Source organism: Myotis davidii, unplaced genomic scaffold (genome assembly GCF_000327345.1).
Source record: "Myotis davidii unplaced genomic scaffold, ASM32734v1 scaffold428, whole genome shotgun sequence".
Classification (NCBI taxonomy): Eukaryota; Metazoa; Chordata; class Mammalia; order Chiroptera; family Vespertilionidae; genus Myotis; species Myotis davidii.
The window spans coordinates 1,988,842-2,015,470 of NW_006299834.1; the positions used below are offsets into that span (position 1 = coordinate 1,988,842).

A 26,629-nucleotide genomic window follows, 5' to 3' on the forward strand; every position below is an offset into this window, starting at 1 on the left:
AACAGGCCATGGAAGTAGGAGTTGGATGGGAGGGAGTGAGAACCCACGCTGAAGACCCTTCCCCAGTCCCAGTGGTGGCTTCATCTCTCCCAGTCCCTGGGCCCACCCTGAGCTTGGGCCGAAATCCCAGGGGGTGGGGGAACGGGAAGGAACAGGACAATTAAATAAGATACCATTTATTTTTTAAAAAATTAAAAAATAATGCCGACATTATTTCATCCATCCCCAGGCTTGGCCCCTGCCTCCCTACCGCCTCCCCAGGGCTGGGCTCCCCTCCTCCCTGGCTGTCCTGTGTGATAAAGAGAAAACAATGAACTGGCTTTGTCAGGCACAGGGGAGGGAACGCAGACCCAGGGAGAGAAATAAAGATGCCACAGCAACTTAGTCCTGAATCACGGCAAACCCAAGCACACTGATATAAAAACATTCGTACAAAAAAGGGGAGAGTGCGTGCTGGGCACCGTGCCAAGGGTGAAGTGCTCTGGTGCCCAGACACCGTGTCCCCCAGAGGGAAAGCCTGATAAAAACAAGGAAGCAGGGAGGGGGAGACGGAGAAAGAGTCCTGGGACTGGGGGGCTGCAGCCCGGCTGGGCTGCCTGGAGCTCCTCCTGCTGCTTTAAGTCAGGGTCCCCCACTTCCTGCCATCCTTCCTCTCGGCCACTGGGCCCAGGACCACCCGCGTCTCCCACATCAGCTCCCCGGGGCTTTGCTCAGGGGTCTACTGGCCTGAGGTGGCCCCACAGCCTTGGCAGGTGACACCTCAGAAGACAAGGCTCATCCCCTGGCCCCCAAAGGGAGGAGGGAGAGAGAGACTGAGATAGAGGAGGGAGAGGGAGAGAGAGAGAGAGGAGGGAGAGAGAGAGAGGGATGTAAGAGAGACACATCGATTGGTTGCCTCCCACACTCGCCCCAACTGGGCCTGGGATCGAGCCTGCAGCTGAGGTATGTGCCCTTGACCAGGAATCAAACCCGCAGCCCTTCGGTCTTCAGGCCAACACTCTAACCACTGACCCAAACCAGTCAGGAGAGGAAGGAGAGATTGAGAGATAGAGGAGAGAGAGAAAGAGGAGGGAGAGACAGAGATAGAGGAGAGACAGGGAGGCTGAGAGACAGAGAGGCAGTGGGCCAAGGTGGGCAGGGCCCAGTGGTCAGGAGGCGGCGATGGCGGTGCCACCCCCCAGCTTGACGATCATCTGCTGGCAGTCGTTGGAGGAGCGCCGGTCACCCACCTTCTCCAGGGTGCGGGCGGCCTCAGCCAGCAGCACTGCCCGCTGGCCCGGGGAGGAGAGGAAGGAGAGGGGAAGGTGGCGGCAGGCCAGCAGGATGGCAGTGGCCCGCTCTCGCTGGCCGGGCCAGGCGTCCACCTCTCCTGTGAAAACGAGGGACAGATGTTGGAGCTGCTCGCTGACAGCCCACTAAGATGCAGGTGCTACTCCAGGGCCTGATGCGGACTCATTTCCTCATCCTCACACGGCCTAGGGAGGCGGGTCCCTAGTTTACAGGCGAGATGAGATGAACTTGGCCGGCATCACTCGGCTATTATCATTGGCACTAAGAAAGAGCCGTGAGTCTGGCTCCAGGGCCCATGCTGCCACTCTGGCTCCTGCACTGGGACATCCCCAGGCCCCCTCCCTGCTCCTGAGGCCGGACCCACAGCCACCCGACCCCCACGTGCCTTCAGGAACCCTCTGAGGCAACCCCACCAAGTCAGGCTTTGGGCTTCTCTCCTCCACACACCACCCCTGAGGACACTGCTGGGTCAGTGCTGGGCGGGCGCCTCCCTGCTCAGGCAGGGCCCACACCAGGCCTCCCAGCTGGGGCTGGGGCGCTGGACTCACCGTGCTTCATGCTCTGTGCAGTGCGCCGCCGCAGGCTGTGCTCCAGCAGCTGGTGAGTGCGGGTGGGGCTGGCTCCTGCCATCAGACGCACGGTGGCCTCATGCAGGAACACCTAGGGAGGCAGGGACAGTGAAGCCTCGGTCCTCTCTGGTCTGTGCCCCAGTAGGTACAGGTGCCATTCCCTGCAGCGTCTCATCTGCCACCTGATGACACCCCGTCTCTGCACACGACCTTGCCCTGCTCACCCTTTGAGAGCAACCTTGTTGTCCTCACTCTGACCCAATACAAGCCAGAGACCTGGAGGAGTGGCAGGAACAAGGGGCACAGCACAGGCCAGCGGGTGAGGGCAAGAGCGAGAGGAGTGAGAGAGGCAAAGGCTCCCAGTGACCAAGACAGCGCCATTGCCTCTGGGCTTGGCAGACAAGTAACTGGTGAAGCCTGAAATCCGTGGAGGCTGCCTCCAGCTTGCAATAGCACAGGTGAGACAGGGACAGGAGGGGCCTGGGGGTACAGCTGGGCTGGTACCAGGAGGTCCAGGGTCCTGTTTCGCATCCAGAAGGTTCCCAGGTGGAAGTCTGCAACTCTTCTATAAATGAGTCATGAGCTGGGGGTGCAGGACAGGCCTAGGTCTCTAATTTCTTAAACTCTTTTGTGCCTCACTATCTTAGTGTGTGTGGGGGTCCCAGGTGCTGCCCAGAGGCAGTGGGGAGCCACGGAAGGGTCCCAGTGTGGCTGGGGCAGGATGGCAATGGTGCTGTAAGGGGGGCCTCAGGACAGCTGTGCCCTGAGCAGGCCAGAGGGCAGCCGAACCTTGGGACACACTTACTGTTTCCAGAAGGTAGCTCTCTGATGATTGCGTTTGCCTGCTGTGTCCTACCTAGCTCGCTGCACGGTGGCCACAGTGTAACTTTGTGAGGCCCCTCAGCACCCTTGGGTGAGGGCGGCCGCACTCAGAGCCCTTCCCCTCACTAATACTCTGGCCTCCTCACCTGAACTTTTTGAAAATAATCCAGGCAAAACTACGTAGATGGCATTACTCTAATCAGCAGTGCAAGTAAAACATTCAAGGGAATGATATGAGTCCAGGAAGCCCAGGCCTACAACTGGGACAGGTCAGACCCTGGGGCCATCGCGAGCGGATGCTACGCGGAGCTTTAGGCAGCAGAACCCAAGCACCCAGTGGCTCAGAAGAAGGAGTAACTGCAGTTCTGAGGAGACTGTCACTGTCGCCAGCTGGAAGACCACAAAGAGCCCCTCATGTCCTTCCCACTCCAGATGGGGCCGGGAGCCCTGCCCCCCCAGCCTGTCTGTGGCCTGTGTGGCCTACTCACCACACTCCAGGGCCAGGCACACAGCAGGTGCTCAACCCTCGGCACCCAAACCAGTGCTTGACAGGCAGCTGGGTGACCCCCAAGGACCAACTCCTTGACCCCATGCTGGTGCTGTGCTGGGCCCTGGGGGCCCCAATCTGCCCTCCTCCACCAGGTAGCTGGGTCTCACCTTGCGGTAGGCTGGGCAGAAACTGTGTGCCAGCCTGCGCAGGCTGCCCAGGTCCCGCTGGAAGCCAGCCAGCTCAGCACCAGACGCGTGGTAGGTCTCGCCCAGGGCCTGGCTGGCTCCTGCCTGCTTCTGCCAGAGTGCTGTCCGCAGCGACAGGAGCAGGTCAGAGATCAGCAGCTGGACCACCTGCAGGGTGGGTGGGCCACAGGGGAGGAGATGGGTGATGGGTCTATTGCTGGAGTAGAGGTCCCAGCACTTACCAGGTCCTTCCCAGCCCAACCCCCGGCAGCTCCAGGAGAAGGCCACCCTCAAACAAAACCCGGCGGCTCTGAGGGGTCAGCTCAGGGAGCACCGATGGGCGGCGCAGTCACCTGGCACTGATTCTGAGAGCTGTGAGGCTGGATGGGGTCTCCCTCTTCGGGGCCCATTCTCCCACCCAGAGCTGCCACCCAGAAACATAGCCCCAAGGGTGCTGGCAGCCTCTCTCCTTCCCCAAACTCAGCAGAGACTGGTTCTCTCCTGAAGACCAGCAGATGAAAGACACAAAGGAGGTGTGGCCCCCCACAGGCCTTTGGTCTGGGGCCCATTCTGCACAATGCCTGTCCCGTAGGGCTGGCATCTGTCCTGGGTTCACCCAATGTTGTGGACCACTGGCAACCCCTAGCCAGAAGTGTCAGCCTGCTTGCCGCGGACCAACTCCTACGAGGGGCTCAGAGTCTGACCCTCCAGGGCATACCTCGTCCCTCCCTCTGGAGCGAAACCATGCTCCTCCCACAACGCTGCACGTCCAGCTGTGTGCACGCCTCCCTCCCCGCTCCCGCACGTCCCTGCGGGGATGGCCCTGTCCAGGTGGGAGTCTCTCGAGGGCTGGGCAGGCCTCCGTGATGCACTGTGGAAACATTGCATGGGTGCCACCAGAACATGCAATGCAACTACAATGCACCACAGCTGCCCGCCAGGAGGATGCGGCCGGGGCGCTCAGCGTGCTGTGTGCAAGGGAGGGGTGGGGGCCGCTCCAAAGCTGGCCTGCAGGGACGTGGGGTTGTGCAAGCTGCCTGGAGCAAACGCAGAGTCCCGGCCAGAAGGAAAGGTACAGGTGGAGCATGCCTGCCCCCAGGACTAAGCAGGGAGCCCACCTGGGCCAACAAGCTGTTTTGGGGCAGGACGCTGCTTGCCTAGCCTCTGGCTCTTGACCAGCTGCACTACAGGAGGCACCTCCAGAGGAGCCAGTAAGCCCCCACTCACGTGATTGAGGGTGGGGTCGCAGGTGGCCCCACTGACATTGAGGCTGCTCCACAGGTGACCGCTGGCCCTCTCGCAGTGGCAGAGGGCACTCTGCTGCACGTCTGCCTTCCCAGGGAGCGAGGCGTGCATGGCTCTGCAGGTGTGGAGGACGGCCTTCACCAGGGGGCTCCTGGGCGGCGAGAGGAAGGAGGGAGCGTGAGGGGGAGCCCGAACAGGTGACCACCGCACCCCAAACTGCCATGACATGTAGGTCTGTTGACTCAAATGCTGCCACAGGGATTCTAGGGCCCCAGCTCCAGATCTGGAGCGGCAGCTGAGCGAGGGTGGCTGCCACCTACAGCACCTCCTTCCAGCACTCCCCTTGTAGCGAGGGAGCCGGACAATAAACACGGGAAATAAACGCGGGAAGCACAACGGAGGGTGCTGCAAGGGCCATGAAGAAAGGCCGCGCAGAGGGATCAGAGGGCATGGATGAAGAGCAGTCAAGGACAGCCTCTCTGGAAAGGGGATATTTGAGCAGAGACCTGAGTGAACTGGGGGAGCAAGATGAGTGGCTTTCTAGGGAGAAGGTTCCAGATAGAGAAGCAGCCTCATCCTCCCTCTCACTAGCTCTCCATCTGTCATTTGGTCCCCAGACTGCCTGACCCTTCACCCTGATGGCAACCCAGACCTACTCCCTCCCGCTAACCCAGACAAGCGAGCCTGGAGAAGTGGTCACAGGGGCTTACTCACTCGGTCACTTCCAGGGCCTTGGGGACACGCTCTACTTCGGTAAAATGAGCACGTACAGCCGTGTCGTCTCCCTGGAGCCAGCTGATGGCCATAGTGATGGCAGAAGTCCACCAACGACAGACGACGTCTGGACCTGAGAGAGGATGGTACCAAATGTCCCTCCATCACCCACAGCGACCTGTGACTCTCAGCTTGCTGGAGGCACCTCGTCCCCACGTGGCATGTGCCACTCTTTCTTTTTTTAAGCACAGACTGATTTTATCCATGTACTAAACACCAATCTGGGCCACAGCAAAGTAAGTAGCCTACAGACTCAAAAAATATTTTTTATACAACCAAGACATTATTAATACACGAATGAAACAAATGAAAAGCTAGTCATCATATCCTTAGAAGCCAGACCTTGATTTTAAAAACATTTCATTGTTTCCTGTTTTCTCTGTTCATGACTTTGTCGTAATTTTCTTTCTTTTGGTCTATGGTAAATTAAAATTTACAATCAGATTTACCAAGCCTGTCAAGTCTAAGAAATTTCAGCTGCCCTCCACCCACACCATATACACATCACAGAAATTTATCATTGTGGTTCAAAATAACTGAATAAAGTTTCTTTTTCCAAAAAAATAAATTATATAGCTTTTTTGGAATGCAGTCCCTGGCCAGGTGTCGCTGCCGACTGCCGGCCATGCTTGGGACTTGCAGGCCCCTGTGCCATTCTTTTTGTTGTTGTTAATTTTCACCCGATATTTTCCTCATTGAATTTTAGAGAGTGGAAGGGAGAAAGAGAGAAACATTGATGCAGGAGAGACACATCAATGGGTTGCCTCCCACTCGTGCCCTGACTGGGGCTGGGGATCAAACCTGCAACAGGAATTGGCCAGGAATTGAACCTGAAACCTCTGGTGCTCCGGCTGACCTCTAGCCACTGAGCGACACCAGCCAGGGCTGGCACGTGCCATCTTTACTTTCCGGTGATGGGCCCGGGGCCTCTGTTGCACTCTCACATTTCTTTTCTTTTTAAAAATGTTTTATTGATTTTAGAGAGAGAGGGAGGGAGGGAGATGGAGAGAGAGGGATAGAAACATTGATCAACTACCTCCTGCACAGCCCTACTGGGACTTGAGCCCACAACCCAGGTATGGGATGACGCTCAGCCAACTGAGCCACACCAGTCAGGGCTGCCCTCACACATTCTGGTGCAAGCATCACCAGCACCTTTTGGCAATATGTATCAAGAGTCTTAAAAATGTTCACTCCTATTAACCTGATAATCCCATTTGGGCAATTTATCACAAAGACATTGATCTAAAATTGAGAAAAAAAGTTTAACAAAGATGTAGCATTATTTGTAAATAAAGAGCTGGAAACATCTGAATGGCCAGCCATGACAAATGGTGTTTCCAAAGTACCTGTAGGAACAGGATCATGTTAGAACCTTTTAAAAAGAAATCCTATATAATAAAAGCCTAATATGCAAATTGACTGAACGGTGGAATGACCGGCAAGCAGGGGGCGGGGCCAGCAAGTGGGCGGCGCCAAGCCAGCCAAGGCAGGTGCCAGTGGACAGAGGGAGGGGACGGTGATGGAGGTACTGGGGGTGGCGACGACGATGGCAGAGGGGCAATGGGGGGCAGGGCCACAGCTGCCCCCTGGTGATCAATGCGCTCCCACAGGGATGTCTGAGGGGAGCGGGCCTAAGCCATCAGTGGGACATCCCCCAAGGACTCTTGGACTGCGAGAGGGTGCAGACCTGGCTGAGGGACCTCCCCCTCCACAGTGCACAAATTTTCATGCACCGGGCCTCTAGTATATATATTTTTTATTAATTTCAGAGAGGAAAGGAGAGGGAGAGAGAGATAGAAACATCAATGATAAGAGAAAATTGTTGATTGGTTGCCTCCTGCACATCCCCTACTGGGGATCAAGCCCCCAACCAAGGCATGTACTCTGACTGGGATCAAAGTGTGACCTCCTGGTTCATAGGTGGATGCTCAACCACTAAGCAACACTGGCTGGGCACATGTTAGAACAGCGGTTCTCAACCTGTGGGTCGCGACCCCTTTGGCGGTCAAATGACCCTTTCACAGGGGTCACCTAAGACCATCCTGCATATCAGATATTTACATTATGATTCATAACAGTAGCAACATTACAGTTATGAAGTAGCAACAAAAATAATTTTATGGTTGGGTCACAACATGAGGAACTGTATTCAAAGGGCCAGAGGGTGAGAACCACTGCGTTAGAACCTTTTAAGTAGTTTCCTCTGAGGCTTAGTTTTCTCAGCTACAAATTTATGATACCAGTGATTTCAAGATGCCAGTGGAATAGACATGTAAAATAAAAGGCCTAAGTGCGTGTTCTAAACTCTGAAATAAAGACAGGCCATGAGGTCAGCAGTTGCCCTAGGGCAGCCAGTTTTCTGTGATCCTTCTTTCACCCCCTTTCTTCCAGCAGCCTCAGAAGCCCAGGAGGTGGCAGCTGATGTGCCATCATCCCGCTGGCATTTCAGAGACAGAAACAAGGAATGTCCTGGTGCCAACTCAGTCAGCGATTGCCCTGTGTCACCCAAGGCCATGGGGAGCTGGAGCAGTACAGAAAGGTCTCTTCATCAGAGAGTGTCAGACCCAAGGCAGCCTGGGGTGAGGTGGGGGACTAGGTGTCTGAAAGGTGAGTCCCCACCAGCCCCTGGGCCCTGGACCACTTGCTGCCTGTCCTGTTCTGGGTGTTAGAGAAGGTTGCTGACATGTCCTGCCGGCCAGGACACAGGGAAGACATTCACGTGTCACTTCTAGGAGAATCATTATTTCCTGACCCCAGAATGCTGCCAGCAGGGGTAACTGTGGGGAGGGCTTTGGGGGAGCTGTAGATACAAACCTCAGATCCAAAAGACTTGAGGGTGTGCACTCACAACTACCTGGGGAGGCTGGGATGGTTAAGCAACCCAGGCCCGGGAAGCCACCCTGCAAGATGCTTACCAAGGGCGGACTTGAGCACGGAGCTGCAGGAGAAGGGCGGAGTCACGATCCCCACAGAGTCCACAAAGGAATTAAGCAATTTCAGGTACTCGAGGGCACTGGAGAACTCACTAGGACGAAAAGAAAGAGCCCCACGTCCATCAGAATGAACACGAGGACCACACTAGCAGCCTGGCTGGTCCGTCCTCCAGCTCTGAGACCCAGTGACCGTTTCTGGCCCCTTCTCCTCCATGCCAGGCACAGCCTGAGCCCTGCGCCTACGCCACTCGCTCTCCACAGGCCTTCCTTCTTCTCATGTTACTGACACCGGCTCCACTCTGCCTGCCAGTCGGGCTGGGCTTTCTTTCCTTCCTGGCCCCCAAACCCGACTCCTCCCCTCAAGGCCCAATTCAAATGGCACCACCTCCCAGAACTTTTCTAATCTCTGGGGCAGAAATGCCCTCCCCTTCCCACTCAGGGGCATTTCAGTCAGGACCTGGGCCTTCCTTGTACGAGAATGATCTACCCCGCGAGGAAAAGGCTGTGCCTATGAACTATGAAAGCATTAAGAACTTTCAGTAAAGATCTGAATCCCCAAGATGTCGGCCAGGGGCGGCTGCCTCTGCTGAGCTCTCCGCATTCCATTCCTCTCCCCTAACCGGGCAGCCCTCCCCACCCGAAGGAAACCACATCCCAACCTGCTCCGAGAGCTGACTCCTCCGCTGAGGGTGGGGGAAAGGAAAGGGGAAAGGGACACACTCAGTCTGGGCGCGAAGGGCAGCGGCCAAGTTGGAGGAATGCATACAAAGGAGGAATTCCATTTCCTACAGGCCCGACGTGAGGGCCCGTTTCCTCCAGGAGCTCGGGCCTCACAGCTGCCCTGGAGCTTCCCGGACAGACAGCCACGGTGGGGCCGACGTGCGGACATTACCAGCTCTCTTCCTCCTGGTCTCCGGCCTTCGTCTTGGCCTGAGGCTTCACCAAGGACTCCACCGCTCGCTCCAGCAGGTTCCTGCAGAAGGCCTGGTGGACCTGGGCCACGGGGTCGGCTGGAGAAAAGGAAGCCCAGGAGAAGGGTTAAATGGGTTTTTATCCATGAGCCCATTTTGTCTTTACATAGAAAACAGGGTCAGGAGAGGAACTCAAGATATAGCTATCCCATGCATGGTTGTGGGTGGGTTGTGTGTACGTGTGTGTGTATGTGTGCGGCGGCAGGTGCATGTGTGTGTGTTGCCTTGGCAATGAGCTCAGTACTTCTGTTCAAGGCCAGTGGCTGCAAGCCTTGTCAGAAAACAGAAAATGGGAAGGCAGATGGCTGCCCCAAGTCTCAGAGGCCACTGTTCTCCCCGAGGCTCAGGAGGAAGCCACTGAGGAGGAAAAGGAGGCGACCGCTGCCTTGAAACGACAAGGAAGACCCTGCTCCTGCTTTCCACAGCCTTGTCAGGACCTGGGGCCAGCGACGGTTTGGCTGCGCTGATTAATCAATAAGGGGCCCTGCAACACTTGCAACAGCTGACTGAGAGCTGGAAGCCCCCAGGCAGGCCCAAAGCAGGGCATCACCAGCCCCTCCCCTCCCCTCCCCTCACACACATGTGTGAGCCTAAACCTGACAAGAACAAGGAGGCAGGACACTTATGAACACATGCCAGGTGACAAGGCCTAGATCCAGAGCCTGCGAAAGGTAAGAAAGCCAGTGAAAGGCCAGGTGTGCACAAAGCAGATGGGGGGAGGGGCTGAGAGATGTAGGTTGGCTTCTGCTTTCGTCTTTACTTTTTGGTTCTCATATTGAGTAGTGAAGTTATTTTTTTTTTTACAAGATAGTGGACGCTCCTCCTCTCCAAAATGTTTCACACACACACACCTGTCCCTGTGGAAATGCCCCTCTCCCCACACCCCCAGTGTAAAGAGGGGACCAGCACAGAGAGCAGAAAGCCACTGGCCACTCAAGTCTGAGTCAACCCATGCAGCCCCTGCCACTCCGAGGCCTGGCAGGTCGACTCCAATCACTGTCAAACACCAGGGACAGTGAGCGAGCGTCTCCCGACGCCTGGAGCCCTGTCCCTGCACCCTCTGAGCACGTGATGACGCCTGTCACCTACTGTTCCCTAATGGCTCCATATAAGTCTGTCTGCTTTCCAGTGGGACCTAGGCCAGCAAACAGCACTCCATACGTCCCCGTGTCGCCAAAGAGCCCAGAACAAGGGCAACAACGTCTGATTGATGTACGGAGCAAGGGCTTGGGCTGTCAGAAGCTGCAAACCCAGCTTAGCTGCTGACCAGGCTCATAACCTCACTAAGCTTCGGGGAAAATGAGACTGGAACATCCTGTGTCCCCACATGTCCGGGGCACAGTCACCTCACCGTGCTGGTGGGTCTTGTCTTTCTCCAGTTCACAGTGGCTGCAAGGGTTCTCACCTGGGTTCCTCTGGGCACAGTACAGACTCTCCTTGGCAGCTGACTTTACTGACCAGCTCCGCTCCATGAAAAACTTCTGGCCAAGGGGGTGGCAGAGCCAGCGCAGCGAGTCGGGGACAGCATTGCGCTCGGGGCCACACAGACTCTGGGCTCGACTGAGGAAGTAGCTCTGTGGAAGGACAAGGACCACGTGTGACACCGGGGTGGCGGTGGGCTGGGGAAAGAGCAAGGGCAGGGCTGGGACCCTGAAAGTAAATGCCACCTCTGAAACTAGGGCCAGTGGCCCAGTGGCCCGCCTTTAAGGAAAGACCAAGAAGACTTTGAAAGCCTCCTTGCTGGGCAATTCAAGAGCCAGCAGCCCAGCCCCTTGGGCCTCTCCTCTGCCTGCAGGGTAATGACGTCACGGCCCCAGCAACAAGAACCGCAGGGGCAATGCTGTCTATCCTTGGTTTCAGAAGTTCTGTCATTTATGTTTTTTTTAAAAAAAATATTTTTATTGACTTTTAGAGAGAGAGGAGGGGGAGGGGGAGGGAGAGAGAGTGAGTGTGAGAAAGAGAGAGAGAGAGAGAGAGAGAGAGAGAGAGAGAGAGAAACAAGGATGTGGAGAGCAAAACATCGATCGACTGTCTCCTGCACTCCCCGCACCGGGGATGGAGCCTGCAACCCTGGGCATGTGCCCTGAATGGGAATCGAACCGTTGACCTTTGGGTCACAGGATGACACCCAACCAACTGAACCACGGGGCTAGGGTTGCTGTTTTCTAAGTGAGGATATCTTCAGTCTAAAACCCATGATCTCTAACCCATAAAGCCACCTGATATAGGCCGACCTGAATGAGCACAGAAGGCAGAAGGGGGGGTGGGAAGGGGGGGAGTACAATGCACAGGGAGCTCAGGAGCCCACAGAGGGCACCGGGCCAGCCCACAGACCCGCATGTCACACTTCTACCCTGGCCCCCACCATGAGCGGAGCAGCTGTCTCCTTGTCTGGCTCAGTCTGATGGTTCTGACCTTTCCTGGGCTCTAAGTAGCCATCAGCTAATATAGCGGCTTCAGAAGACCTGAATGTCAGGATCAGAAATAGCATCGCCAATGCGCCACTCAAGGAACACGGCTGAGGAGACAGCTCCTCTCCATGGGAGTCTGGAGACAGCCGCTTGCATCCGAGAGAAAATGACCCGGCCAAATTGCTCTACAGACACACTCGAATATTATCACGGCACTCAGGAGGCCAGGTGGGCGTTTGCTTCAAGCTCTCACCACGGGCTGGTGGCACTATGGCCTTTCCTCCTCTTCTCTGACCACGTGCCTGGAAAAGGGTCCTGAAGAGCAAATGCAAAGGGATCCCCAGACCTTCTCCTGACCCTCAGGAGAGCGGTTGCTCAACCTGAGCTTGGACCCGAGCTTGGAATGGCAGTGCTCGGAGCAGCCGCCGAGGCTCCCAGGGAGGCTGGGGGTGGGCCGGCGGCAATGCCAGGGACCCTGAAGTTGGAGAACCTTCTAACAGCTGGAAACTCTCCAATTGTCCAGTGTCTCCCGAGAGTACCTGCCGGATGGCTGCTCAGGGGAAACTGAGGACATGGACCAAATGTCACCCACCAGCAGAAGCAGAAATAAGCCTGTTGGGGTTGCATTGAAAGAGGAGCCCAGAGAAGCCATTTAGAAATCATTACGTTAAAATACATTTTAAAGCTGAATTCCCTAAAAAGAAAAGAAAAACCTTAGTTACAACAAATCTCAGTTGGGGTGGAGGAGAAGTTTCCGTTTAGTGGTTTGAATTAATAAGAAATATAAATCCTGGGTAATAGTCATCCATAGGATGGCTTCCAGAAGGGAAATTGAGAAAATAACTTCTATTGCTCTTTTAATTTTCTTAGCATTATCACCCTATGACAATTTCCCTAAATTTTATAGACACCAGAGCTTACTCAAGCCAGGGCCTAGGAGCCTCCTCCCTATAACTCATCTGCTAATTGCCAAACCCAGCAGCGGAGGCAGGACACTCAGAACTGTTTATAACCTGAGGGCCAGTCCAACTCCAGGCTGTGACCTTATGGTTCTCAAATAGTGTGCCAAGGGCACCCTAAAGCACCACAGTGAACTCATGGCATGGTTGCGACAGTGAAATGAGTTAATGTTAATGAGTTCATAGGAATGGCTGGCACAGTTTATTGCCAGCCTTTGTTTTCTCCTGCTTCCCCAATCCTTTTACAGAGAAGGCCAAGGACTTTCTCCCTGTCCACATTTATACTCTCATTTTCCAGCGGCTGGCTAGAACTGCACTTGTTGGAGATGATGAGTGAAAAGAAAGCTTCATCGAAAAACAACACACAGCATGTGAAGTGCATGCTGAACTGGATGGTACATTTTTGAGGTAAACACAGCAATGCTCGGCATGAGATGGAGGTAGTTCAATCTCAACGCGAGATCGCACGGCCTTCCTTGGTGATGTCACATCTTTGCGAAGCCGAATTTCTGGGGGTTGTAATAAAAAGCAAGTGCTGAGTGAAAGAAGATGTACAACAAGAAATGAAGGTGGTGGCATCCGATCTGACTGTGAAGTCTAAGAAGGTGTGCGGTGCCAACAGACACACACAGCCCACTGGTAAGTAACTATGGTTAACAAAAAATTTCTCCTTTCAATTTTGTGTATTATTTTTTAATAGCTACTAAATTAAAACATAAATATCTGTAAGATATTTGTATCTAACTAACCAACCACAGAATTATTAGGCATTTCTGTTAGCCCAGACAAAACACGAAAAAACTACAGACACAACGGGTGCTATGAACTGAGGAAGAAAGGAGACCTCAGGCCTAAACCATTTCCAGAGGCCTCTGCTTGCCGCCAAAGCCTCACTCACTTGCTAAATATGTTCAACTGAATCCAAAGCTTCTTCCTCATTAAGAAAGTACTGTCTAGGCCTCTTTAATCTATCCCGTCCCCAAATAAGCAAGCGGATGAAAGGGGCAGTTACTTGCCCAGAGGGTCAGGTCCTCCCCTCTCCTCACCTTCTCGAAAACCGCAAAATGTCAACACCATTCGTGGTGTAGTATTTATACCCTCTGACCCAACATCACTGCTTTCTAGAGATGCAACCTGAAGTGGGTGCAGGCAGTGCGAGCGGACACTCCCCGCAGCACTGCTTCTGACGCTGCTGCTGACGGCCCTCAGTAGGAACTGGCTCAAACAACAATGGTACAAACACGTGCTGGGGCCATGTGCCTCTGCAGACGAAGGTGACAGAGGAGGCCCAAGACTTACCGTTAGGTTGAAAAGAATCAAGTGGCAAAACAGATTTCTTATATGGTTATTTTAAATAAATTATAGCGCACACATGTTAGTATATACAGAAAGAAAATTCTGAGGAAAGACACATCAAACCGTTTGCTGCTAGTCAGACATACCAAGTATTTTCTGGGAGGCAGGGGGTGGGGAGCTCATGGGCAGGGCCAGTTTCAAGGGAACTATTTTCCCGACCCCTAGCTGCCACACTCGTCTCCCACAAATAGGCTCTCTTATTCCCTTTAAAGGACAGCTGCATCTTAGCAATAAGAAAGATAGGAACCCCAGTAGGAGCTGCGATGCCGAGATGATCTCAAAATGTATATGGGAAGGTGAAGAGCCAACACTAATCACTAACGCCAGAGGTCTGACGTTTCCAGATGTCAAGACATGTAAGACTCGGCCATTACGGAGTGTGGGGTGAGGGCACTGGAACATACTAGAGCAGTGGTCGGCAAACTCATTAGTCAACAGAGTCAAATATCAACAGTACAATGATGGAAATTTCTTTTGAGAGCCAAATTTTTTAAACATAAACTATATAGGTAGGTACATTGTTATTAACTTAATTAGGGTGCTCCTAAGGCTTAGGAAGAGCCACACTCAAGGGGCCAAAGAGCCACCTGTGGCTTGCGAGCCAGTTTGCCGACCACTGTCCTAGAGCATCCAGAGCAGACCCATCACACGAGCCCTTGATTTAGGAAAAGGGGCCTCGGCACAGCAGGAAAGGACAGCTATTTGAAGAACAGATCTGGGACAGGGACATATCCATATGGAAAAAAAGTAGATCTTGCAACCCCCTACCTTAAATTCATACAAAAATAAATTTCAGGGGGAGATGGGCCTCGGTGTGAAAAGTACGAACTAAAGCATCCAGCAGCTAATACAGGAGACTACCTTCAGGACTTTAGGTAGGACAGATTCATTAAACAGGACGTAAAACGCCGAACTGTAAAGGGAAAGACTCATATCTCGATTTCATGAACATTAAGAACTTGTGCTCATTCATCGACAGCACTAAGGGAGAGAACAGGCAGCCCTAGATTGGAGAAGACACACACAAGGCACACATCCAACAAGGATTGCAGCCAGATTACAAAGATCTCCTCAGATCCATAAAAAGACAGACTCCCCAATCAAAAACAGGGAAAAGACCTGACTGGGTTTTCTCAAAAGAGACTACCCAAATAGTCAACAAACCATCGAAATGGCCAATGAAAAGGTCTCATCATTAATCAGCTGGGAAATTCAAATGAAAACCACCAGGAGATACCAGCAGAAGGGCTACAAAACCAAAACCGACACAGTCATGTTTCTGGGCGAGGATGCAGAACAACTGGACGTTGTTGGTGGAGTGGAAGTCGGCACAGCCACTGGGGAAAACTGTTCGGCAGCATCTACTAAAGTTGAGCCTCTGGCCCAGCAATGCCATTCCTAGAGATGCAGTCCCGTGCTCCCTCAGAGAGGAACGGGGACATTCACAGCAGCACTCACTATTTAAATAACCAAAACCAGGAAACAACTCAAAAGTCCATCTACAAGTCCCTCCCGACAATGGAATACTATAAAGCACGGAGAGGGGACAATCCACAACTACATACAAGTGCCTGGCCCAGAGCAGGGGCTCAGTGACGTCTGCTGAGTGAACACTCAGCTCCTCAGTGCCTTTACTGAGGTACAAACACCAACGGAGATGTGAGCACCCCGCTTTAAACAGAGCGGACTGCCCCGCAGCCTGCCCAAAGTGGGCACTGGTACAGCATGCCTGTCTGCGGGAGTAAGAGGAGGCCTGGGAGCCAGCTGATAGCAGGGCCTGCGAATTCCCAAGGCTGGATCCACCCCAGACACTGGAGGCGCCTGATGACCACAGCTCCCACCCAGGGCCTGGCCTGGGCTCCCTGCAGACCTGCACCAGCTTCCATTTCTGGATCCACAGAGCCGTGACCAACACAAAGTACCTTTTGAGCAAATAAATGATCCAGAAGACATGACCAGAAGATTGCAAGAATTTTTACCACCACTTGAAAGGCAGAAGAGTCCATGTTAACTCCCAAATATGGGTCACTCTATACACCGAATCAATCTTATCGCCTGGCACCAAATTGTCCTGCTCATGCAGGTAAGCGCCACGAGGGGGGCATTTTGGTCTGCTTTGCTCACTGCTCTAAGCACCTATGGAATGACCCCTCTAGGCGGTCAGCACCCAGGGGCAGGGCCCACAGCTACTTTTGCATCTTAGCTCCTGGCTGGGGAAGATGCCCAGGGAAGATGGAAGGCTGGCAGAAGGGAACTCACCGCCAGGAAGCCCAGCTTGCCTCCACACCGGGTCTTGAGCCCCATGGCCGCAGTCAGGTGGATCTCCACCAGCGTGCTGGGCGGGATTTTCTCCTCTGCACATTCCGCCAGGTTCACAGCACACAAAGCCATGTGGACGTCTGAACAGGCAGATCCCGCAGGGAGCTTCCCTGTGGAGGCAGAAACAGACACCAAGCCGAGCTTTTCCTGCTTTCCCAGCACAGTCACAGCAGAAACAGACAAGAAAGTACATGAACTCTGTGACCAGACAGTCCTGATGGCGTGCTGGGCCCTGCAACTTAGTAGCTGCAGGTTTCTTTCCACCTCACAGAGGGGACGCAAAAATGCCTGTCATGCCCATGTTCTGTGTAAGGGGGCCTGCAGAGGACTCAGACGGGCACATGTAACACCTTCCAAAACTCAGCAGTGCCGCCATGCTCTGTGCTGCAGCCTGTGTTTCCCCGCCTTGTGAGAGGCCATGAAGAACCTGAAATCACCGGATTTGAATTTATTTTCCCTTAAACAGACCCCACGGTATATAACTATGCACCCTTTTGAGAAAGAAACACAAAACTGAGCAATGATGGCAGACACATCTTAGGTTAGCAGCTGGACGGCCAGGAAAGGCTGATACGCCCTCCTCTATGAGGGCTGACAGCTCATCTGGGGGAACCTTGAAGTCAGGGGCTGAAGTGACCTCGCAAAGGCATGAGGGTCCGGCAAGGCTCAGGCTTTCACAGGATTGGGAGGTGGCCAGGGCAAGCAGTAGGGGGAAAGCTGAGCCTCAGAGTGGGCCCATGTCAAAGGTCCAGACGGTGGCCAAGCAGGTCTCCCAATCTCACCCAGCCCTGCATTCTTCCCACTGGACCGCTCTTTTTATCGGAGTAGAGAGAGCTCAGCCCCCATACCTCATTCTGCATAGGTGTTAGGAGTCGGTCCCACTGCGTTTTCTCCTCTGAGGGAGGGAGGGCGCTGGGCAGTGTGGGGTCTGTGTTTCAGTTACCTCTGTCTCCTCAGTCAGAGCCTTGCACAGCGCCTGGCCCAGAGCACTGCAGAGCTGGTAAACGCTATGCATCCTTCTATGCAAAGCCAAGACTTTGCGGGAAGCCTTTCCTGAAACCCTTCCCGACAAGTACCCACCTCCACGGAGCCCGATCTGTCTGCTCCCTCCACCACACTGAGCTGCCATCCACTTGCTGACCTGCCTGCCTGGCTCTCTGTTACAACAGGAGTTTGTTGCGTGAAATAAATGACCATATTTCATTGAATCTAAGATACCATCACTTTTAAGTTTCCCCATTAATTTAGGTACCACTAAGGAAAAAACACTGCCAACACAACCATGGCACATGGCATGCCACTGTGTAGAGGACACAGCCCCAATTGGAGATGATAATGAGAAAAAATGTGTGTGCCTTAAACTGATGCCCTACGGTACTGAGCATCCTCACAGCTGTGGCTGCGGGCGGGAGGTCTGTCCAACCATCTAACAGAGCAGTGTACAAGGGGCGGCGACTGAGGCGGGACACTGGCAAACCAAGCGAGGGTGGAGATAGCGCAGGGCACGGCGTGGTGCTCACCTGTGATGTGCAGCTGGTGTAGCCTGTGGTAGGCCAGGGCGGCGTCCCGGGCACTGGCCTTGGCCTCGTCCACCAGGCCCGCTGCGGTGGCCGGGGTGGCGCGCCGGCACTGGAAGACCTTCTTGAGCAGCCAGCGCACCAGGCGCAGCTTCTGCAGGCTGTAGCGGATCACGTTCCAGGAGAGGCTGCAGGCCAGGTCTAGGCGGGAGGTGGGCAGCGCCCGGCCCAACACCGACAGGCAGGTTTGTAGGTTGGCAGCAGCCGCCGCAAAATCCCCCTAGAAAGCAGCAAGAAGGGGTCACGTTCACAGGTCTTACTGTGGCCTTTTGGTTTTAATAACATTTCCCGCTCTCCTTTCATTCTCCAGGTTATCAGGGTGATACATGCTCACTGAAAAAAATCTGGGAAAATTCAGAAAGCTAAAAAATCAGAAAAAAAGGAAATCATTTGTAATCTTATCCCATAGAAAGAATGACTACTGATATTTTTACTAAATTGAGATTGAACTGTGTTCTATCTTTGAGCAAATAATCTTCAGAGTTTCCCACAGTACTTTTATACATAAGATGACAACATGGGTTTAGATGATGACTCATGTTATCTTTTAGGTTCTCAAAGTGTGGTCCCTAAAGACCAGCAGCATCAGCCCCTGGGACCTTGTTAGGCAAATTCTGTCTGTCCTACTCCCACCCTCCCAGACCCACCGAACCAGAGAACCACAGTTTTAGCAAATCCCCAGCTGAACCACTCTAACGAAGGATGGGGATGAACTACTCTGCCAACCTCAGAGCGTCTATGGTCCTGAACTGAAGCCTGCTTTCTCGCTGTTTTCTTGACACTGGCGGTTCGAAGACTCAGGCTCCCATCTTGGGAAACTGAGGTAACCTCTCCTGTCCTTTCCCACGTCATGCAGTGAGTAGGAAACCCATGCTTGTCTTCCTGCCTCACTACAGGACCAGAGCTATCACAGGGAAAGTGGGTGACAGTGCTCCAAGAGTGACAATCTCTAAGGTGGCGATGGCAGCTTTCCAGCCAGAAGAAGCCCCTGCATTTACAGATTCTAAAGGAGGTGCCTTTCCTTGTGCCCATGGCTCCTCTTCCCTGACTTCCCCAGGAAAGTTGGCTGTTCTCAAGGCTCAGACTTTGGTTCTTCCCACTCTCGCAGGCACCCTCCCAGCAGGTGCAGAGCTTCCGACACACTCTGTCCGACCGGCCTCAGCCCCGTGGCCACAGGGCCCTCTCACGGCACTTCCCAACATCGCGGCTTGGAGCCCCATCTTTGAGTCCATGTCACTGTCACTTCCTTTCCATGTTACATGTGAAATTCCTCGACATGCCTCTCCTTTCACTTCAGGTCCTTGCCACTCTCCCTACCTGCTCCTGTGCATGTGTCGCCCTCCTCTAACCCACCCTTCACCCAGCCGCCAGTCGCATTCTACGCACAGACAGCACCTGCCTCCAGGACACACATCCTGGGTTCTGTTCTCCGGGAAGAGCCCCACTGCAGGGGGAGGGCCCACGGCACCATAGCCGTGTCCCGGGAGCCACGGAGGCACAGGCCGAGGCTTTCTGCTCTGGTTCCTGGGCTTCCCAAGACAGGGATGTTTACCTCTTCCCTCAGGGCTGAGTTCCCCAGAATCCTGCCTATAAACGCTCTTGTGCTGATTTCAAAACAAAACTTTCAGCTAATTTTCCTGCTAGAAATCTTCCTGGTTCTCCACAGAACTGGGGGGAAAAGCCCCAAACAGTTACTAGTCGAAGACCTCCCAGCCTCAGCTTCTCTCCTGACATGCCCTACGCTCCAGGTACACCCATCCACTTGCAGGTCCCCAAATGTCCATGGAGGCATGCCTTCCTCTCTGGCTAGCCGGTCCTTCCTGCGCTTGACCGCTCTGCTCAAGCCCCAGATTCCTCAGCCAGACGCCTCTGCCCCAAACTCCCACAGCACTTTAGTCTTCCTGTCATCTCGTGTCCGTGGAACTATTTATGCATACGTGCCTCTGCTCCACTGTGTGACAGTCAGGGGCAGGGTCCCTTCGTCCTCTCAACACCCGGGCCACCTTCCCCTGCGAGCACCTGCCACAGGACGTGTTCACTGGGGTATTCATACAAATTGCTAAGTTACTGGCTCAGCCCGGGGGAAGGGGAAGAAGGGTGGAACTCACCCTGGCCAGGTCCAGGTCTGCCTGCTTCCGGTGCCTCCAGAAGGTGACGGAGGAGCGCGAATGTGGCCGGATCACTGGCTCCCCATGGACCAGCAGCTTCACAAAGACGCTCAGGACAATCACTCCATTGACCAGCCACAAGAGGAGCGTTGGCATCATCCAGTCAAACCAGCCCCCAGAACCTAGAGAGCAGCACCTCAGTCAGGCTGCAAGGAAGGCCCTGGAGCAGCCCTGGGCTGCAGGGCGCCTGCCTGGCCCCTAGCATTGTCTTTGGGCAGCTAACAAGACCGCTTCATTATTAACAGTGTCTCAGTGCTTAGGATAGCAATGCTCCACACAATAGGAAAATATGAGACAATTCTAGAGCCTAAACAGCAACCTTGTAATCCCTGTCACTATGGAGTTGAGCGCCACAAAAATCTTAGTTAGCCAAGGGGGTTAGGCCACTCGTTTCATGACTTAGGAAAAACACCACGTCCTTATTCAAGTAGCCCCCCTACCTCGCCTCCCCCGGTCCGGCCATTGTGGCTCCATGGCTGAGCACTGACCTATGAACCAGGAGGTCATGGACTTCCCACACATGCCTGAGTTGTGGGCTTGATCCCCAGTAAGGGACGTGCAGGAGGCAGCTGATCAATGATTCTCTCTCATCATTGATGTTTCTCTCTCCCTTCCTATCTGAAATCAATAAAAATATATGTTTTTAATAGGCCTCCTCCCAATCCTGTGCCTGGGGAATTGGAGCAGTGTGGGCTCCCAGTTTGTTCTGCTCTTTCTGACTGAACTCAGGTTTGCTGCTACTTGCAAATTGCCAGTAACTTATGCCAGCCCCTACCAGAAGCAAGCAGCCGAGATTCACCGCCGAAGCCCGCTGGGACCTGGTGAGCAGGCGAGCACTCTGCCCCACAACAGCCCACTCATGCGGTGGCACAAGGGGGCCTCCACCCACCTGACTCCAGTGACAGCACGCTGCGGCCAGAGCCCGAGGATGGGTGCAGGTCAGGGTCGTGGGCCCCTCCCCACCGCAGCAGGGTGGTCAGGGGGTTAAAGGACAGGCACAGGAAGGTGAGGAAACACAGCAGGATTCGAGAGCGGTCCACCATGCCCAGCGCCATGGGAGGAGAGTCCGGCTCATCTTTGACCTTCAACACAGGGCCACGAGGTTAGAGTGAATGAGTGCTGCCTGGGTTTTCACAGCATTTTACTTTTATGTGGATCAGAATCAGGTTGTGAGATTTACATTCAAGACCACTGAGCCAGACAGGAGTAAAGCCAGGAGGAAGCTGCCGCTCAACCCTCCGGCACTTGCCCTCTTGCCACCTGCGCAACAGCATGTTCTAAAGACAGAAGGCAGATGAGCTGTGCTTTTCAAAAAGAGCTCTCTCAACAGAGCACTGCACGGCGGTTCCTGTGTAGGTCCACAGCAGGCAAGACTAGTCAAATGGCAGAGCTCGGAGCCGCCCGAGCTGGAGAGGGGTGTGAACTACCTGTACAAAGAGCTTCGTGGGTGATGAAAATGTTCTGCATCTTGATTATGGTGTCATAGTGTGTATATCTGGGAATACCGTGCAATATTGTGAAATAGGTGCACTTTATCACACATAAGTTATACTGCAATAGCGTTGGTTACAGATAATACTTCAGCATGGATCTAGGTACAGGAGCTTGCCTATTTTGAAACCACAACGTTGCCTTTTTCCCTTCCCCATTTTACAGAAGGAGAACTGGAGGCAGAGGCCTGGCCCACCTGGCACCCCCAGAAAGGGAGGGAGGCTGGGTCGAATCTCTCAACTCCCAATGTGCATGTACCATGCCACTCATTTCAATATTTTAAAGTCATTTGAAAATTTCTTATGTTGAGATACGTAACTAATTTCATGTATACATCATATGGCCTTTTGTTATCAAACAGAATCACATTTATAAAACATTTAAAAAATAGAGCTTCCTTAATAAGATGAAGTATGTGATACTATGCGAAGTTTGAAACGGATCTTGGCAGGGAACTGTGTTCTCAGAGTCAGAAAGCGCCATCGTCAGCACACGGTGCAGACCCAGTGGCTGCCACGGGTTCCCAGGAAGACCAAGCGCTAGGCTCGGGCTTCTTTTAACCAATCCCATTAAACAGCAGTTGCTGGGGGCTTTCTTGGTCTATGAAAGGGCCCTGGTTTGAAGCTATTTGTTAGACTGCACAACTGTAATCATTTCTGGACGAGGGCCCAGAGGCAGCCTCATCCTAAAGCAGCTGATGAACCTCACAAAGTGGTCTTGCCAGGCCCATTACGGCAGGGAAGTAATGAGGCGCCTCTAGCAATGCCTCACGCCCGCATGACAGCTGCTGTTTCCGCTCTGGATCTGGCCCTCATTCCTCTCTGATGGGCCGTTTCAGCAAAGACCGGTTCAAGCAGACTACGCCGAACCACTTAAAGACCCCGACTGTGTCGTCCCCCCACACTGCGTGTCAGTTTTCTCTTTCTTTATTCTCCAAAAGCTGGCTAATTTCATAGAATTCCTGCTCCGTCCCAGCCCAGGTACCTGTCTGTGTCCCTCCACTCCCCACCCACTATTAACTTTGGAGAGATGGGAGAGATCCAGAGGTTGGAAGGTTTCGAAAGCTCATACCTTTGCCTCATCTAACAGAGGGCTTCCGGGCTCAGAGTCGATGGAGTAGGGGGAGAAGCCGGCCGGGGACCCCGAGTCAGAGGCCGGAGGGGACATCAGAAGCACATTCTGATTGAAGTCATCCATCTTCAGGTCCACATCACTGTCCACGAGGCTGCCTAGGTCGATGCCCTTCAGGAGCTCTGCAAAGAAAACCCGACCTGGCAAACGGGCTGTTCTATAGAGCCCCACCTGGGCTGGGCAAGGGGCTGGGCTGGGCTAGATGAGGGGGATGGCCCCACTCCTGCTCCACCCCCGGAGGCACCTCTTCCGCATCAACGGGCCCTCCCGGGCACCTGGCACAGGACTTCTCCTGCAACCTCGCCTACAGCTGTTCTCTCAATGAGCACACTCACTGTTCTTCTGACTCGCCAGCTTCAGCACCATGTTCTCCTGGCGCAGTTTGTGATTGACCTGCTGCAAGTATTTGATGTAGTCGATGGCCTTCCTCAAAACGCCAGACTTGTGCATCTAGAAGGGGATGGGTGAGAACAGTGGCAGAGCGCAGGCTGCAGTGAGGAGGGCAGAGGCCCCGAGCTGGTGGAGTGACAGCACGGCTCTGGAGCGGGAGGGCTGAGTTCAGGTGCTGGCTCCCCCACTGATTAGCTCTGCTATCAGGACAAGGTGCGCTTTCCCCTCCTTATAAAGGGGATAATGATGATTATATAAATCATAGGCTTGCAGTGAGGGCTAAATGAGATAATACACAGAAAGAGCTTAGCTCCCAGCCTGGCACATAGACACTCGAAAAATACTTTTAGCTGTATGACAACTTCCTATAATAATACCGACATAAAAAAAAAAACTTAAAAGAAAACAAATGACAAAAAACCAGAACACTATTGGATGGTTATTTTAAGTAAAGGTATATTAGGTACCTTTCAGATTTGTAGGCTACAAAGGGAAATCAATTTTTTTAAAAAAAATATTTTTATTGATTTCAGAGAGGAAAGGAGAGGGAAGGAGAGAAAGAAACATCAATGATGAGAGAGAATCATTGATTGGCTGCCTCCTGCACACCCCCCACTGGGGAATCGAGCCTGCAACCTGGACCTGGGCATGTGCCCTTGACAGGGATCAAACCTGGGACTCTTCAGTCCACAGGCTGATGCTCTATTCACTGAGCCAAACCGGCTAGGGCTCAAATTTTCTTTAAAAAATAGAAGTGAAAATAATCAAATAAGTCTATGTGCCAGAGATACATTCATTGCAACATTAGAAATATATAAAAGATCAATTTCTTCTATTTACTGTTGATCCCAGACCCAATTCCAGTTTCTCTCATCCCTAGCAGGTAAAAATACTGCTAGCCGCCCTGAGCACAATTAAACATAGGACAGCAATGCCATCAGCTGATGTCAAGGTACACAGCTGTGTGCCTGGCCCCCAGTGAGTGGCAGGTGCTTCTCTGCCTGTGACTCTGGGGCCCACGATCACTGCAGAGCAGAGTCAAAGGTCCAGGAAGAGCACTGCTTACCAACCCCCGGCCGTCCCCTTATGCTGACTAACATTCTGTCATCTTAAAAACCCTACATGCTTTCATAAGAAAGCACCCAATTTGCATTCACTCATCGTGGGCCTGTAGATTCCTAAATTTCCGAGGCAACAACATGTAGAGGGGAGATGGAAGGGCACGAAACACCATTTGCTTGGCACCTACCTTGGCATCTGTCCCCATGACCAAGTCCTTCAACTCGATGATTTTGTCATTGATGGAGGAGCGATACCGCTTCTCAATGATGTTGTGTGTCGTCCGTCTTTCTCCTTCTTTGGGGGGTTCAAGCTGCTTGACTCCCCCGGGTACCTGCTTAATGGGCACTTTCTCTTGCCCCATCATCACAGGCATTGTGGTCAGAATGGTCCCACTGCTGCCCACCAGGGTCTAGAACAGGCACAGACACAGGGCAGAATTCCCCCTCGGTTAGTCTGAGTAAAGCAACCTCACAAGACAAACCTGTAGCCTGTCCATGTGCCATCACCCGGCAATGCTTCCTGTGGCCTAAGACCCTTTCTGGGTTGTCAGGCCCCAAGCAGCCTGAGGAGCGATGGTACCTCAGTAGCTATGCCTCTTTCAGAATCACTGTCCATAAAAACACTTCAACAGGATCAAAGCGGATAAACGTGTCTTATCCTTGGATCTAGGGGGTCCAGGAACAAGTCATATGATTTCTGCTTTGCTGTCAAACCATTAACCATTCCTGAGTTGAGCTCACATACAGCACATCGCTCTGGCCCCAGGGGAAACCTTCTCCCAGGATAAGACACGTGTCCCCCGTCACATGACAGTTAAGCAACTTACTGCCTTTCCTTATACAGTCTGGCTATCAAAAAGCTCAAGGGTAGGACTGACACTCTCATCAGAGCCAATTTATTAAATAAATAGGCCAATCATAGGGGCTCCCTGTTTACCCCCTCAAATCTTCTTTCTCCTGTTTCTATTTTTACTAATTTAGTTTTATTTTGTCCAATAAATGGCCTCAAATATCCAAATGACCAAGGCACAAATAGAAAGCTGCTCAACTTCATTAGTTACCAAGAAATAATTTGCACATAATAATAAGAAACACACATTTTAAGTGTACAGCTTCAATTGTTATGTATGATAACCCAGATCAAAACAAAACAGTGGTTCTCAACCTTCCTAATGCTGCGACCCTTTAATACAGTTCCTTATGTTGTGGTGACCCCCAACCATAAAATTATTTTCGTTGCTACTTCATAACTGTAATGTTGCTACTGTTACAAATTGTAATGTAAATATCTGATATGCAGGATGTATTTTCATTGTTATAAATTGAACATAATTAAAGCATAGTGATTAACCACAAAAACAATGTGTAATTATATATGTGTTTTCTGATGGTCTTAGGCGACTCCTGTGAAAAGGGTCGTTCAACCCCCAAAGGGGCCGCGACCTACAGGTTGAGAACCGCTGCCCTAAAAGTTCCCTCATGCCTCTTCCCAGTAACGCCCGCCCCTTCCTCCTGTGATCTGCTCCGACTCTCCCTGAACTTCACATAAGTGGAGTCATTAGCACGAGCTCTTTCTTGAAGGCATCTTTTGCTCAACATACAGCATGAGGTTCAGTCACGAACTCATGTATCAATAGTTCTTTTTGGACGGGCATTTGGGTTGCTTCCAGTTCTTGGCTTTTATGAATAAAGCTTGCTTTCAAATCCTGACCACCTTTGACTCTGTCAGACTCTCTTGCTAAGATGCTCAAAGTGGCTGAAACCCTACAACTGAAGGACGGATGCCTTCCATGTCCCTCACCTTGGAGCCCTCCCTGCCTAGTGGGTCTAGGGTCCAACCTCCCTCAGCAGGGCCTGAGAGGCGAATGGCTCCTGTACCTACTCACACAGAGGCTAACCCCTCCCAGAAAGGAGGCAGAAGGGAGAGGGCGAGAGGGGTGTGGGGTGTGGAGGTGGCTCTTACTGGTACTTGCAGGGCGGCTGTCTGAATGGGGGTGGTGAGGGCGGTGAGGGCTGGGTTCTGGACTGTGGCCATGACAGGGCTGCCATCTGTTTTCAGTGTGGTCAGAACAAGGGAATCTGTCTTGATGATCTGAGGCTGTACCAGGACCTGGATGGAGAAGGAAGAAAAGAAAGAGGGAGGTGCATTACTTGTCTATTTTGCATTAGCTACTAACTGCACAGACACTCCAGGAAAGAAAGAGAAAATAAAATTGTCATGAAACAGAATACAGCTTCATTACTGGGTTAAGGAGGAGAAAGGGAGTCCTGAGTGCCAAGGTCGAAAGGCTTAGAGGAGAGCAGTGCCAGAGGCCTCGCAGGGGACAGAGTGGGACCATCAGATTACAACTCCTCAAATCCATAAGGGACATACTCAGGGGGCAGACGCAGTGAGCACCAAAGCCCCACTGAAGCAAGTCTTGCCCCATAAGGGTGTCTCCAGCACAGAAGTTCTCCCACTGCAGACACAGCTGATTCTCACAG

General features: G+C 52.9%; 1 protein-coding gene across 5 annotated transcripts in view; it reads right to left on the minus strand.

Moving 5' to 3' along the window:
- Nucleotides 1-1,032: 1,032 nt before the first annotated feature.
- The window catches only part of SREBF2 (sterol regulatory element binding transcription factor 2), a 27,858-nt gene continuing 2,261 nt past the window's right edge, over nt 1,033-26,629 (minus strand). For 4 of the 5 annotated variants that reach the window (XM_015571938.1, XM_015571937.1, XM_015571936.1 and 1 more), the window contains 16 exons: nt 26,109-26,255; nt 24,334-24,555; nt 23,030-23,144; nt 22,635-22,834; nt 20,962-21,154; nt 20,013-20,194; nt 17,848-18,124; nt 16,268-16,437; nt 10,688-10,856; nt 9,204-9,321; nt 8,294-8,403; nt 5,316-5,448; nt 4,584-4,752; nt 3,339-3,524; nt 1,839-1,950; nt 1,033-1,369 (listed from right to left, as the gene is read on the minus strand). In XM_015571938.1, coding sequence (XP_015427424.1) covers nt 1,149-1,369; nt 1,839-1,950; nt 3,339-3,524; nt 4,584-4,752; nt 5,316-5,448; nt 8,294-8,403; nt 9,204-9,321; nt 10,688-10,856; nt 16,268-16,437; nt 17,848-18,124; nt 20,013-20,194; nt 20,962-21,154; nt 22,635-22,834; nt 23,030-23,144; nt 24,334-24,555; nt 26,109-26,255 — 2,724 coding nt within the window. In that variant the 3' untranslated portion in view covers nt 1,033-1,148. The remainder of the gene's footprint in view (nt 1,370-1,838; nt 1,951-3,338; nt 3,525-4,583; nt 4,753-5,315; nt 5,449-8,293; nt 8,404-9,203; nt 9,322-10,687; nt 10,857-16,267; nt 16,438-17,847; nt 18,125-20,012; nt 20,195-20,961; nt 21,155-22,634; nt 22,835-23,029; nt 23,145-24,333; nt 24,556-26,108; nt 26,256-26,629) is intronic. The other variant, XM_015571935.1, reaches the window with a different exon arrangement.